At 36.9% G+C, this 14,840-nt stretch overlaps 1 protein-coding gene across 3 annotated transcripts in view; it reads left to right on the top strand.

Annotated features, from left to right (window-relative positions):
- The window catches only part of LOC132152747 (unconventional myosin-XVI-like), a 217,292-nt gene that overhangs the window by 134,073 nt on the left and 68,379 nt on the right, over window positions 1–14,840 (top strand). For all 3 annotated transcript variants that reach the window (XM_059561610.1, XM_059561609.1, XM_059561611.1), the window contains exons 13-19: window positions 1,125–1,252; window positions 4,457–4,562; window positions 5,399–5,516; window positions 5,709–5,856; window positions 7,186–7,303; window positions 11,399–11,516; window positions 12,518–12,589. In XM_059561610.1, the coding sequence (XP_059417593.1) occupies window positions 1,125–1,252; window positions 4,457–4,562; window positions 5,399–5,516; window positions 5,709–5,856; window positions 7,186–7,303; window positions 11,399–11,516; window positions 12,518–12,589 (808 nt within the window). The remainder of the gene's footprint in view (window positions 1–1,124; window positions 1,253–4,456; window positions 4,563–5,398; window positions 5,517–5,708; window positions 5,857–7,185; window positions 7,304–11,398; window positions 11,517–12,517; window positions 12,590–14,840) is intronic.

Raw genomic sequence — 14,840 nt, 5'->3', positions numbered from 1 at the left:
TTTTATGTGTTGTGTTTATCGTAATTGTTGTCGTTGTTTTGTTTTTGTTGTTTCTTGTTTTTGTTTTGCTTTAGTTTTTATCCATTCAAAACATTGTACAGGCAGTAAAATTAGCCTCAATTCTGCCTTGTAAAATCAGATGATTGAGTTTCACAGTAGTTGTCAAAATGTTAAACAAACATAGACTGTGACAAAGGCACACTGGCACACATTGCATATATAATGCTTGTTGAGGCTACATTTACAGCTTGTGTCTTGCCCACTCTTCCTCTGTCCTTGCTGTGTCCTCTATGGCTCTGTTACAGTATGTGTGTTGTGTCTCAGTGGTAAAGGGTAATTTCAGCATTAACCTTTTTTCCTCAAATTGGGCTAAAATTTAGCTTATTCTGCATTGCGCGCACACACACACTAACACAGAACCTTTGTTTCTAACACCTAGAAATATAGCCAGACACTAAAACTGTAGTGTTGCTTAAGTTTTATTCTTGCTGTGTGAAGATGTATTTTATATCTCAGGCTTTTAGCCTCATTCAGATCTAAATATGACATCTCTCTTATTACTCAAGATTCAATGCTTCCACACTCAGTTATTTCACTTTTAGCCAGCAAGTGTAATAACTGTATTTAAATGTGCATTTCTTGCGGGAAAAAAAAACGTGTTTATATGGCAACAAAGAAGAGCGTTCAAGTTGATTTCAGGTTTTTCTTTTCTGTGCCGTTTTAATAAAATTTGCATGAAAGCCACTTTGCCCAGCATCTTGTTTTCACCTGGACCCAAGAATCTAATCTCTGTGCAGAAAGTGGATATAAATGTTTAATAAGTGCGTGTAAATGCAATCACAATTCAGTATGCAGACAAATGTATTTCCAGAAGGCAAAAACAGATAGCACAGCTAAGATGCAAGACCTGAAGTTATCTACAAAATAAAGTTTTAAATGTCTAAAGAGTGTTTAAACAGGCTTAACGTTAATTGCTTCAGGCTTAATTAACTTCAGGAGCTTAATGCGCAGAGGTTTAGAAATAATCCTGACCAGAGCGCTTGAAAAATATCAAACACTAATGAAGTGAACAGGTCATGGGAAATTCGCAGTGTTATGTAAATGTCTCTCTTTCTGTCTCTCAGGTCAGTCAGTTGTATTTGAGCTCCAGTGGTCGCCTGTGTTCCTCTCTCCCGCCTCATATCTTCTCTTCAGCTGAGCGTGCTTATCACATGATGCTGCAGGAGCGACGCCCACAGTGTTTCATCATCAGGTGCCGCCCACTGACATGCATAACACCGCCACACCTGTCATGCATTCTTTACATTTTCATGTTTTATTTGCACAGTCAGTAGCTTTTTATTGATCCAGTCACTACATTTAAATTGGAATTATCTTTTTAACCATCAGGTAACTGAATATTATTAATAATACTATTATATTAAATATGATTTTATTTGTCCTAATTTTTAGAAATGTATTTTTTTAGAAATGTCCTTACCCTGTAATCATCTTGGAAATGTACAGACATGTACAGATGTTTGTCCAGATGCTCCCAAATAAATTCCACTGGACATTTTCTACCTTCTGTCATTTATGCACCAGCTTATAGTTTGGTAATAGCGGTCCACAGCTCAGTAAGTGATCCTGTGTTGGTGGAGAGGTTGAAATGAGGTCGTGTTAGAGATGCCTGCTCCCGTATTTGGGTAATACCGACTCCTGCATCACTCGAGCTAAACGCTGTCACGGAGACAAATGTGCCAGGGACGGTGTAAATCCAAACCTGTTAAAAGCTCTCAGCGAGATTAATGGATGCAGGGGCAGCTGTGTAGGCTACACTGTGTCCTGCCTTGCACTCTGGTCATCTATGATTGCTTTTAAGTCCTGTTTCACATTCTGATGCTCCTCCACTGGTCCAAACCTGGTTTTGCTGAGCCAGACAGGATCTGACAGCTACTTTAATGCCCTCTCTGCGTGGGCTATCCATCACACCAACACACACACACTTGTCCTGCAGGTGAAGGCAGATCGCTGCCGCCATGCTCTAGCGCCTGCAGAACCATGGAAAGAAAAGTGGCGGAATGCTAGCTTAAGGGGCTCTCAAACACACACACACAAACACCTACTCACTACTAGCTCAGCAATTCATTGCGTCCTTGAGTTCAGTAACATTTCAGAATTGCTTTTCAAAAAGAAATGGGAAAAAGGAAAGAAATAACATCAGACCCTCCAGAAAATGATTGGTGGGAGGCCAAATGACCTTACAGAATCATCTGCTCAAGACCGCTTTCTTCCATTCAGTCTATCTCTGGCAGGTCTCTGCTAGCATCCAGGCTCTTCACACTGTGTGTTGAGATGGTAGTTATCACTGTGAGCTGTTTGACTGTGCTTTATGACTCATTTTAAGAGGTCGTAACATTGAACAGTGGAGTAATTAATAAAGTTACTGCACCTCATCAAGAATATGAAGTGGGATGTATGGCAGTAATGAGACAAGATTTATCCTTGCCAAAGCCCTTGTTAGTTGTCAGGCTGTGGTGTGGAATAACACCCTGTAAATATACTGGTAGAAATCAGATAAAAAAAAATATTGCAAATCATTCACAGCATTGAAAAAGATGTTGTAGCTTGCTAGCCTTTTTCTAAAACATGCTGATTAGCTAGACATCATTTAAGGCGTCATAAATGTGCATCTGATGCAATCCCTGTTACAAAAGGTGATTATGCATGTCTTTTTGCGACTAAATTAAATGTAATTAAATTAATAAAATAGGAATAAAGCAACATTGATAAACTCTGGGCAATTATAAATGTACTGAAACGTAAATAAATGTATACCAGCTTTTAAAACTTTGGGATTGGTTATTTATTTAACTTTGGGATTGGTTGGTTGGTTATTTACCCAAATTACATTTAAAACAGTAATGTTGTTAAAAATGTGTACTATTTCAGTATATTTTAAAATGTAATTTTATTTCTGTGATGCAAAGCAGAATTTTCAGCATCATTACTCCAGTCTTTAGTGTCACATGATCCTTCTGAAATCTTTCTGATATGCTGATTTGGTACCAAATAAATGATTATTATTTATATATCTTATTTCAGTATTAATATTTAATTTCCGCCAATAAAAGTACTGTATACTTGGTATTGCACTGTGTTTGAGAGAGTAACAATGTTGTAACAATGTACCCAATCCACACAACATTTCTGAGTCTTTAGCTTAACAACTTTCCAATTTGAACTCTGTTGGAATCAGTTGTATTTTTGTCATCTGTTGTAGAAGCTCATCAGTGACTGGTTTGGAAAACTACACTGTTTCAGGCAGGTGCTCAGTGTTGTAGGTGGTTGACAGCAGTATCATAAAAAAATAGCCATAGTAGATATGTGGAAAGCTTACTTGAAGAGAGATAACAAACTGCACGAAAAAATAAAAACAGAGGCAGTTTGATACGGGATAGATATTGTGGAAAAAAAGTGGCTTATGAATAAAAGAGAACAAGTGATTTGAACAAATCCCCAAGTAGTGCATTGGGATAAGTGCAGATATGCCAGATACGTGCTCCTGGATGACTCTGGTCAGAGACCTGCTCAGGAGACAGATGCCCGCAGGCAGGAAGAGGAGAGGGATCTTTAGTTTTTGATGCTATATTGCTGTAGGCTGACTGTAATCTCATGGGAGCAGTGAAACAGCTTCCTAACATACTGTAAGATCTCTCATTGGTAAACGTGAAAAAGGCTGAACAGAGCACGCATTCACAAGGGACGCTCGCCCAGAGGTCTTTGAAAATATCAACTGCTCTCTTGGTTTCTTTTATGTATCTTTACATTGACAGATGAACTTTTAAGCAGATTTGCAGTGTTTTTCAACTGCACTCTCTAGGTGAATCTGTCACAAACACTTCGCCTAAAAAAATAAAAAATACAAATAAATAAAAAAAAACAATTCCTGCACCATTGTTTTCATGACATTTCAGCACATTTTACCAGCCAATTGTCATTACTGAAATGCAAAAAAAAAAAAAATTGTTACAAAAGATTAAAATAAATGAAAAATAAAATAAAATGCTAATCATCATATAATTCCAGAAGCAGCTGCATCACCATTTCTACAAAAATAAATAAATGAAAAACCAGCACATCTGTCATCAACATTGATAATAATCTGCAAATATTACAACAATTTCTGAGAAAGGATCTTGTGACACTGAAGACTGGAGTAATGATGCTGAAAATTCAGCTTTGTAATCACAGAAATAAATTGCATTTTAAAACAGTTGCTTAAATTGTTTCAATATTTCACAACAGAACTGTTTTCTTTGAATAACAAAACAATACAAACTCATTTTTTGAATGGTAGTGTCACTGTAGAGATAAAGTATTTTAACATCTTGGTGATATATATGGTGCTGTCTTTTTTTCTTTAACTGAGAATGTCCTCACCTTTATTTTCTCTCACTTTGTTCTCTCTGTCTAGTGGAGAGAGTGGATCTGGGAAGTCTGTGGCCTGGAAGCACATCCTGAAACACCTGGCTGCCCGCTCAAGTCCCAAAGGCTTCGCTTTAGAGCCGCGGATGAAGCATGTAAGTCTGTCTGTTCAGCACACAGTAAGAAACATCTGGAACCTCATTTTACATAAAGCACTTCTGTCTCTTGTAATCATAATCATTTAGGCCCCTACAGAAATAAATTAATATATAAATCAAAATTATATGCCCAATAATGTAAGATAATGTATAACTTCTTATGTGGTAATATATAATCTTAATTGGATTCATAGTTAATAATAAATGTATAATTTAGTGAGGTTTGTGCTTCAAGTAGCATTGGTTTAAATGTGTAGTTGTTGAGCAGTTCATATGCTGACTAATGTAGTGATTGTTATGCGTTCGTTGTGTTGAACGTTCAGTGTTTTTCTCGTGTGCTCTGTTATCTGAACCCTGGAGGTGTTTATGTGCTTTCACTTACTCCTTCAGAGTCATGATAGCCTCAAACAGCTGGTATTCTCTCATTCATGAATTTTTTTTTTTTTTTTTTTTTTTTTTTTTTTACATTTTATTGCTATATTAGTATAAATGTAATTACAATTTAAAATAAAAATCTATATGTCTGTATATCTATCTATCTATCTATCTATCTATCTATCTATCTATCTATCTATCTATCTATCTATCTATCTATCTATCTATCTATCTATCTATCTATCATCTTAACATTTCATGTATTATGAAATTTCATGTATTATGAAAACACAGTTTCATGTATTTTGACAATGCTCAAAAGTCCAGTATTTTTGGAGAGAGATTTCAATTAAATAAATGAATCAGTTATTTAAATTACTGTCTAGGTAGGCTGCTCACTAGGGTCCACACACACTCTGTTTTTTCATCACTACTTCATTTTTCTGTCATGTTTGCAGGTGAATGCGATCTTGGAAGCTTTTGGTCATGCTAAGACTCCGATAAACTCCTCGGCAAGCCGTTTCATCAAGCTGATCTCACTGCAGTACTGTGAGAAGAGAAAGACTCTACTCAGAGGTAGCTACACCGCTTCTGATTTCACTTGGATAATTTGTAGCATTGCTTTAATATTGTTGAATGTAGAGAAATAGAAAATGTGTTTCTTTTTTTTTGGTGTCAGCTCTCAGCAGAGAGGACTTCTGCTCTATCATCCCTCACCTATAGAGGGAGCCATTGCTCTGTTAATGACCCATCAACTCTTCTTTTCAGGCCGTCTGTACACTTACATGCTGGAGAAGTCGAGAGTCATCTGCACTCCGCTGCTTCAGCAGAACTTTAACATCTTCTACCTGATGGCTGAGGGGCTTTCAGCAGAGGAGAAGAGAAATCTATATCTAAACAATGTCCTAGCTCACAGGTAACACTGGCAGAGTGGACAGGCATGCTATTTATTTGTAATTAATTTTTTTAGAAACACTTAGTTTACAAGACCTCCATTATAAAAACACATCCTACATTATTATTAATTCTAACATATTACAAATAAGGATTATTTTATTTTATTGCCAATGAATATTTGTTATGTTTTGTTCACAAAGTCGTTTTTTTATTGTATTTTATTTTATTTTGTTTTATTTTATTCACAAACACTGCAAGTACATGTTTCAAAATAAGCTTAAATATTCTGATATTTTAAATAAACCTTAATGTTTGAAAATGCGACTTATCCATAGTTTTCATAGAAAACCAACTTGAAAAATCGAGCATCGCGTCGCGTTAGTTCAGTCAGGCCATGTTAGTCACGCTTGCATCAGCTGACAGTCAGTTGTTCCTGACGTGTATCAATCCAGTCTTGACACCTATCACAAGCGGTCTATTTAAATTCCCATTATTCAGTGTCTCTTCCATCGCATTGCTGCTTGCAATTAACTCCCTCCTCCAACCCCAACTCCACCAACTGAACCTGTAATCTGATCTAACTTGTTCTTTCTTTACAGTGTCTTCATTGGAAGCAGTCTCTATGACATTTTGTTTACAACTCATTTAATTGTGAATTGTAATTATATATGCTTATAATGGTTCTGTTCTGTACCCCAGGGGGGTTTGTCTTGCTGCTCTCCCTGCTCTGTACAAGCATGGCTGCATGGACAGGCGTGTGGAGTGTTGCCCAGAACATAACCATACTGCCAACACTAACTCTATGCAATTATAATTGTCATAAATATACTTGACGGAAGTGGTCCTGATTGAAGTAGATAGTTATCATTAGTGTAATACACATTTTCAAATGTGTTTTTCAGATTCAGATATAGATCTCTATAATATTTATGCTGTAGTTAAGGGTACACTGAGACATGAACATGAGTCAGCAAAATGCATTGAATTTTCATTGTCAGATTGATTCTCTTTCAGCCTTTAACACCAACATTTTTCAAAATGTAAAAAAATGTCAGATGCCAGTTTTAAAGTAGCTTTACCCTGAACTCTCTGTGACCCTGAGCGTCCTCAGCAAATCTTGCATGAGGGTAAATGGAAGGTTGTCATTAAAAATTTAACATTCACTTTTCTTTGACTTGAATTTGTGATTGTCAGTGACACTTAGAACATCTCCAACTTTTTTTTTGTGCCTCTCTTAAAGACCCACACCAAATACTCATGTCCAGATGGCACTGCCAATTTAAAGTCTATGTCATCTCAGATCTTAAATCACACTAATCATGTCTCTTGTGTGTGTGTTTGTTTTCAGGTGTATGAGCACAGCGCCTCCCGGTGAAACTCCTGCAGTAGCTACAGCGTGTCCTCAGAGCAGAGAGAAGCTCTCGGCCCTTAAACAGGCTCTGCGTGCCCTCGGCTTCAACACACTGGTACACACATGTTCAGAAACACATGCATCCTTTTACATTACATTACATTACCGTATTTTCCGGACTATAAGTCACACTTTTTTTCATAGTTTGGCTGGTCCTGCGACTTATAGTCAGGTGCGACTTATTTATCAAAATTAATTTGACATGAACCGAGAGAAATGAACCAAGAGAAAACATTACCGTCTCCAGCAGTGAGAGGGCGCTCTATGCTGCTCATTGCTCCTGTAGCCTACACTGAGTAGCGTAGAGCGCCCTCTCGCGGCGGTAGACGGTAATGTTTTCTCTTGGTTCTAAATAAATGCGACTTATAGTCCAGTGCGACTTATGTTTTTTTCCTCATCATGACGTTTTTTTTTTGGGACTGATGCGACTTATACTCAGGTGCGACTTATACTCCGAAAAAATATGGTATTCATTTAGCTGACGCTTTTATCCAAAACGACTTACAATTGCTATATATGTTAGAGGTCGCACGGCTCTGGAGCAACTAGGGGTTAAGTGTCTTGCTCAGGGACACATTGGTGTCTCACAGTGAATTCGAACCCAGGTCTCTCACACCAAAGGCATGTGTCTTATCCACTGCACCATCAACACCCCTATTCTCATCCTCATGCATCATGCCTCATGCGCATCCTCACGCATCATGCAAAGATCTAAAATAACTGCACATGCACGCTAAGTTTTTATTGTGTGTGAGACATAAATGCAATGAAGTTTAAAAATATGAGAACACATAGATGTAGGATTCAAAGTCTAATTTCAACCTGGAAATAAAAACATTAAATAAAATTAAATAACAATAAATAGAGAATATTATATATATATATATATATATATATATATATATATATATATATATTAAAGTCTCTTCTGCACATCATGGCTGCATTTATTTATTTATAAATATGGAAAAGAAAAGAAAAACAGTAACGTTGTGAAATATTGTTGCCATTTAAAATAATGGTTTTTCAATTTTAATATACTATAAAATATAATTTATTCCTGTGATTCAAAGCTTAAATTTCAGCATCGTTACTCCAGTCTTCAGTGTTACATGATCCTTTAGAATCATTCTAATATGCTGATTTCTTATCAATGTTGGAAGCAGTTTTGCTGCTTAATATATATATTTGGGGTGTAACGATACGCGTATTCGTATTGAACCGTCCGGTACGAGGCTTTCGGTTCGGTACGCAGTACGCATTATGGACCGAACGGTTCGTTGGACTAATTAATTATATTTGGAAAATAAAAAAAATTGTGAAATATAATGATATGCGTTCAACAAGGTAGCCCAATAACCCAAATGACGTAACAGGCAACGCCCCTGACACCCCCGAAGAAGAAAAAAACACCAACTTATATGTTTATGTTAGGCTACTCAGTCATGCGCTCGCTCACTCAGTAATACACGCTGAAGGCTCGTTGCAAAATGGCCAATGCGTTTAACAGACCAGAAATAGAAGATCCTCCAATAACCAACAGGTCTGGTGTTTGGGTGCACTTTGGATTCCCTGTAAGCTATAATGGTGATGGCAAGAGAGTGGTGGATAAAAAAAAAACGATATGTCGCGTCTTGGGTACACCAGTGGGAATACAAAAAAAAAAAAAAAAAACACCAGCGGGAATACTTGAAACATGTCAACTCATTTACGCCGACATCACCTTAGTGTGTCAGTATCTGGGAAAAGACGGAAAAAAGGAGAAAACATACACACAACAAACTATCCCCGCAGCATTTAGACAGACATTTCCAACGGATTCAAACAGGGCAAAAGACACGGCGACATTTACGTTATAGCCGCGGATATGAGACCTTACTATTTACCATTCATTCTATCATCACCATTATAGCTTACAGGGAATCCATTTCTGGTCTGTTAAACGCATAAGCCATTTTGCAACGAGCCTTCAGTGTGTATTATACTGAGTGAGCGAGCGCCTGGGTTTTAAGAACATGCTTAATGTAATTGAGCCCCGTTACAATATTCCTTCACGAGCCCATTTCAGACAGACCGTAATTCCTGCTTTGTTCCAAAAAACATAAGCCCTATAGAGAACCAATTGAGTAAAAACACACTCAATATAAAGAGTTATAGAGTTCCATATAAAAAGTTACATCTTTGTATTTGTTCATAACTAATATAACATTTTCATTTTTTTTTATAAGGAGCTGTTTTTGTTTTATACAGTAGTATGCTGCTAAGAAAACACCATAGAAGATGGGTAAAGAATAGCTCCATCATTGTTCAATGTAAAAAAAAAAAACATACTTTGTTAGTTTTAATAAATAAAACATTTTTTAAAAATCAAGGAAATTTATCTGCCAATTTTTTCTTTTTGCTGTATCTAAAACGTACCGAACCGAACCGTGACACCAGTGTATTGTATCGAACCGAACCGAACCGTGAATTTTGTGAACCGTTACACCCCTAATATATATATATATATATATATTTTTTTTTTTGGAACATGTGATAATTTTTACCTTTCCAAAGTTCGGGTGTCAGTAATTATTTTTTCTTTCTTTTTTTTAAAATAAATTAATGCTTTTATTCTGCAAGGATGTGTTAAATTTATTTAAAAAAGTGTTATAATTTTTTATAGATTTGTATTATTATAATTTTTTTAAATATTTTAATTAAATGGTTTTCTTTTTAACTGTATTCATCAAATAATCTTGAAAAGGTATCACAGGTTCCAAAAAATATTCAGCAGCACAACTTTTCCACCATTGATAATAAATCAGCATAATAAAATGATTTCTGAAGAATCATGTGACACTGAAGACTGGAGTAATGATGCAAAAAAAAACTATATTTTAAAATACATTAAAATAGAAAGCCATCTTTTAAACTTTAATAATATTTTACAATATTAAGGTTTTTTTCTGTATTTTTGGTCAAATAAATGGAACCATGATGAACAGAAGAAACTCCAAAACTTCTTTACATATTAAAACTAAATCAATTAAAACAAACTTATATATATAAGAGAGAGAGAGCGTTATTTCAGTTGATGTTTTATGGCTTTACTTTGAGTTAAAGTTAGTTTTAACTGGTTTTAAGTGACTCACATGTACAGGGACAGAGAGCTGGTATGCCTCTGGCTTTGGCAGCCGCTTCAGACATGTTGTTCTGATTTATGTAAGTTTACACATTATAACTCATTACAGTATGTCTGGAGACTATAAAACACACTGCTCAGACTGGCATTCAGCCTGAGGCCACACTAACCTGTCAACCTGTGCTGTTATTATAGTTAGGTAACGACTTGAAGAGTATGTTCACAATGGAACACTAGCATATGAATTACTGCACACTATGTACCATATATACGTTTGCACAAACACATGCACACCCTTAAGGTAATACATGGACATTCTGTTACAGTGGAGAGTGTAATAGAGTTAACACTGTGTTCTGAGTTCAAACACACACATTCACATACACTCTCTCACACACCTGACCTTCAGCCTCACACTGTGTTCTAATCCTGCCAGGATCCTGTAAATCTGCTCCATTAAAGGAAGACCGCTCCTCTCATCCCATCAGTGCAGCACGACCCTTTATGACCCTTACACATATTAACATAACACAGTCTCTCAAACTTTACCTTTTACTTTACATTCACGCTCACTGTCTGTGACTTTCTTGTTTCTTTCTTTTACACGCAAAGTAGAACAGTGGTATCAACCTTTTTGAATTCTCATAATGTCCATAATGTTCATATTTTCCAATTATTATCTTAAAGCTACTGTATACAACGCAACTCCAATTTCCTATTCTAATTCCAGCTACCAAATTAGACATGCATCCTTTTGCTACATCCCAACAAATATTCTGTTCAGTTCTGTATTTAGGGATGGATCAGGAGACCAGCAGCACGTCTTCTCAGTGTTGGCAAAAGTAGTTAAAGGAAGTTGCAAAGTAGCATTTCAAACAAATTCAAATTGATTCGGTAATTTTGGACCCAGCCCACACATGTGACTAGACTGTGCCGTGTAATTGACTGTTTTCAAGTGGTCTGTTTTTTTTGCCTTGTAGAAATCTCCAGTCCAGTCTGACTCTCAGCACTTTGTTTCTCTTTCAGGAGGTGGAGAATTTGTTTGTGGTCCTTTCTGCGCTGCTGCATCTGGGAGATGTGCGCTTCACCGCCCTGACAGACGCTGACACTGCGTTTGTGTCTGACTTACAGCTGCTAGATAGAGGTCAGTCATGCAGCTGCAGCATGAGGCCAGCAGGGGCCGATCTCCTCCACCAGAAGCTCTAAAGGATAGACTGGGGAAGTTGGGCCGGTGACTATGCAGCAAGAACTGTGTCGCACACCATCCTGGGTTGTTTAAATCAGTTAATACCGTGGCCTAATAGCAGAATCAATCACTACGCAATGAAAAACTCGCTCTGACACTCTAACACACACATACACACTCCGTCATACAATTTTGTTCTAATCTGTCTTTTTATCCACACACATGCACAGGGTCACCTGTTTCCTTAAGCTCTGAAGAGCAGCGGGGCGGAACAGAAAGGCCACTTGCTGCCCTCCGCGTTACATAATGACACGCATAATACTGAGCCTGGGTAAACAAGTGACGTCAGCACACGCAAATACACAAACTGATACATTCGCATCCGTGTGAGGTTCCCATCGTTGTGGATACATGAGAACACACCCGAAAACACACTCAGATTAATGACAGTGCACTAGATGCCATATGCAAAGAGTAATATAAGTGCATGATAGAAAGTAAACGGGAGGCCTGGACTCATAGTTCAAAGCTGGACTGTGTATGTGTTAAAACATGTTATATTGACTCTGAAAACTGATTAGATGAGCCATGTTCAAACCCTTTTTTAAATGGTCAGTGTGCCATTTACATAATATGAACTTGTAGAAGGTTCAAGGTGATAAGTATTTGTGATTGTAATTATTCATAAGAATTATAATACAGCATCATGTTTGGTGTCACCAGTGAGTTACTGTTGGATTAAGTACATAGTTGTTTATGTTTATGTTATATATGTATATGTTTTAATTATTCCCAATGAAAAAAAAACAGGAATTTGGGTGTAACTGAACTTTTATTTTGTTTTGTTTGGTTTCATTACATTTTATTTTGTTTTGTTTTTACTTCAGATGTGGCTTATCCAAACAGATTTTAGATTTGTAACTGATTGTACTCATAAAATTATTATAATTTTTTTGCAGTGGCTGGGATGCTGCAGGTGAGCTCTGAAGATCTAGGCTCTGCCCTCACCTCTGATGTGCAGTGTTTCAAAGGTACAACCTTCAGTTTCCACTTAGCAGCATCAATCAACACATAGACTAAACACTGTCAGTTAAAGGATTGGTTCACTTCCAGAATAAAAAAAAAAAACTCATCCCCATGTCATCCAAGATATGTATGTCTTTCTTTCTTTAGACACAAATAAATGAAGGTTTTTGAGGAAAACACTCCGGGATTTTTCTCCATTATAATGGATTGCCAATGGGTTGAAGGTCCAAATTGCAGTTTCAGAGCAGCTTCAAAGGGCTCTACACGATCCCAGCCAAGCATTAAGGGGCTTGTCTAGTGAAATAGTCGCTCATTTAAAAAAAAAAAAAAAAAAACAAGAGCAGATATTATACAGTTTTTAACCACTAATCTCATCTTCACGCATTATATTCATGCACGGTTAGCTCTTGGTCTGTGTAATCTGGTTCAAAAAGGTAGGATAGGGTGAAAAACTCATTTTCTCCTCCAACTTCAAAATCGTCCGACATCATTGTTTTATCCTTTGTTGTAAAGGACATTTAACTTTCTTTTGCACATTTGCTTTGTACACACTGGGTTTGGTACATCCACCTACATGCATGAGCTTTCCTTCATTTTCTTTGTGACTGGATCTTGGATAGCATGGAGGTGAGCAAATGATCAGGAAAGTTTAATTCTGGAAGTGAACTAGTCTTTTAAAGTCAGCTTGTTTAGCATAACAACATACATGTCTTAAATCTCACTGCTGGGAGGCCTGCTGACACCAGTCATTGAGATGTACTGGCCTTTGCTCGGTGACAAACTCATCGATGAATGTGTCCTCAAGCGTTTGGCCTTGAATTGTGTTACTGGCAAGCCCAAATTGGCACAATTGGATAACTGCCTTCTCATTTAAAATACACAGACATAAGCACATAATTCTTTTGTGAGGTCTAGACTATGTACATGTTGTGCCATTATATAAAAATTGTAGAGTATTTATGAGTCACATGATGTCTGGATGTTAACCTAATTCAGCCACCGAGGACACACCAACCTATTGCCTAAAATTACAAGCACACTTGGCATTGTCTTGTTTCTGTCTGTGATTTGTCTCTGTTTCCCTGACTTTATCACACATCTGTGCCTCCCAAAAAACTAAATTCTGTTATCATTTATTCTCCAAAAATGCATTGGAGTAGTGTAAAACTGGTCCATATCACTGGTGCACTATATACATTCTAGATACATTCTGAATCTATATATTTGCTTTGCATGATGAAAAAAACAAAATTGTAATGACTTACATTGTCTTGAATTCTTGACACATAAGTCCTAGCTCTAGCATTCATAACACAATTAGCTTATTGGCATTATTTTGAGTCAAATCTAAAACGGTCTGAATGATTGTTTCATGAACAATCTAGTTAATATAGTTAATGACTCTGATAATCTGAAAGGGTAGAATATCGGTGGATAACAACATCAATCTGGCTTTTATCGTACTTTAATGCTGCTTTTGAAACTTGAATACTTCAGTTCCCATTCATTGTAATTATATGGAATTATATGCAAGCACTATGGTCTTTCTTAATTTGGACCCCAAAGTAATTTCAACTAAGTTATAATTTCAAGAAAGTTATTTCAAGAAAGTCATGAGGGAGAGTAAATCTTTAAATTTGTATCTTTAGGTGAACTAATCTCATGATGATCTGTTGTTTTGATCATTGTGTTTCTTAAACAATTAAACAATTCAGAAAGAAATGCCATCTTTACAATGCCACGCTTGTGTGCGATTGTGTAGTGAAATATATGCAGAAGATGCATTAATCTCCTAAATGCGGCAATCACAGGGCACTGACTGATGGTCAGACTTTGGATCTGAGTGCATCTGAATGTTGACGCGCTGAGGCCAGCCATGAATGGCATAGCGAATGTGGTGATTCAGTGTCTGACATCATCAAAGGTCACATCATCGGAGTCCAGGCGTTGTGTGTCCTCCACATTAGCATGTGCAGTGTCCTCTCAGCCAGCACCACCAACAATGGGCAGTTTGTTTTTTAGCTACCCACATGCAGTGTATATCAGTCTAAATATGACACACTGTCTCCAGTTTGTTTTCCTCTTTGCTCTGTTCCCCTGTTTTTTTGAGCAGTCATTGGCTGTTTTGATGTTTTTACTTAAAGGATCAGCTTGCATTTAGATAAAGATCCTGTTATGTTGGTTAATGCTGGTTCAATGACGGTCTAGCGATGGGACAGCAAAACAACCAGCATGGTTGACTTAGCTGGTTAAAGA

The sequence above is a fragment of the Carassius carassius genome, chromosome 11, assembly GCF_963082965.1.
Source record: "Carassius carassius chromosome 11, fCarCar2.1, whole genome shotgun sequence".
NCBI classification, from domain to species: domain Eukaryota; kingdom Metazoa; phylum Chordata; class Actinopteri; order Cypriniformes; family Cyprinidae; genus Carassius; species Carassius carassius.
This window is presented reverse-complemented; position numbering and strand designations above follow the sequence as displayed.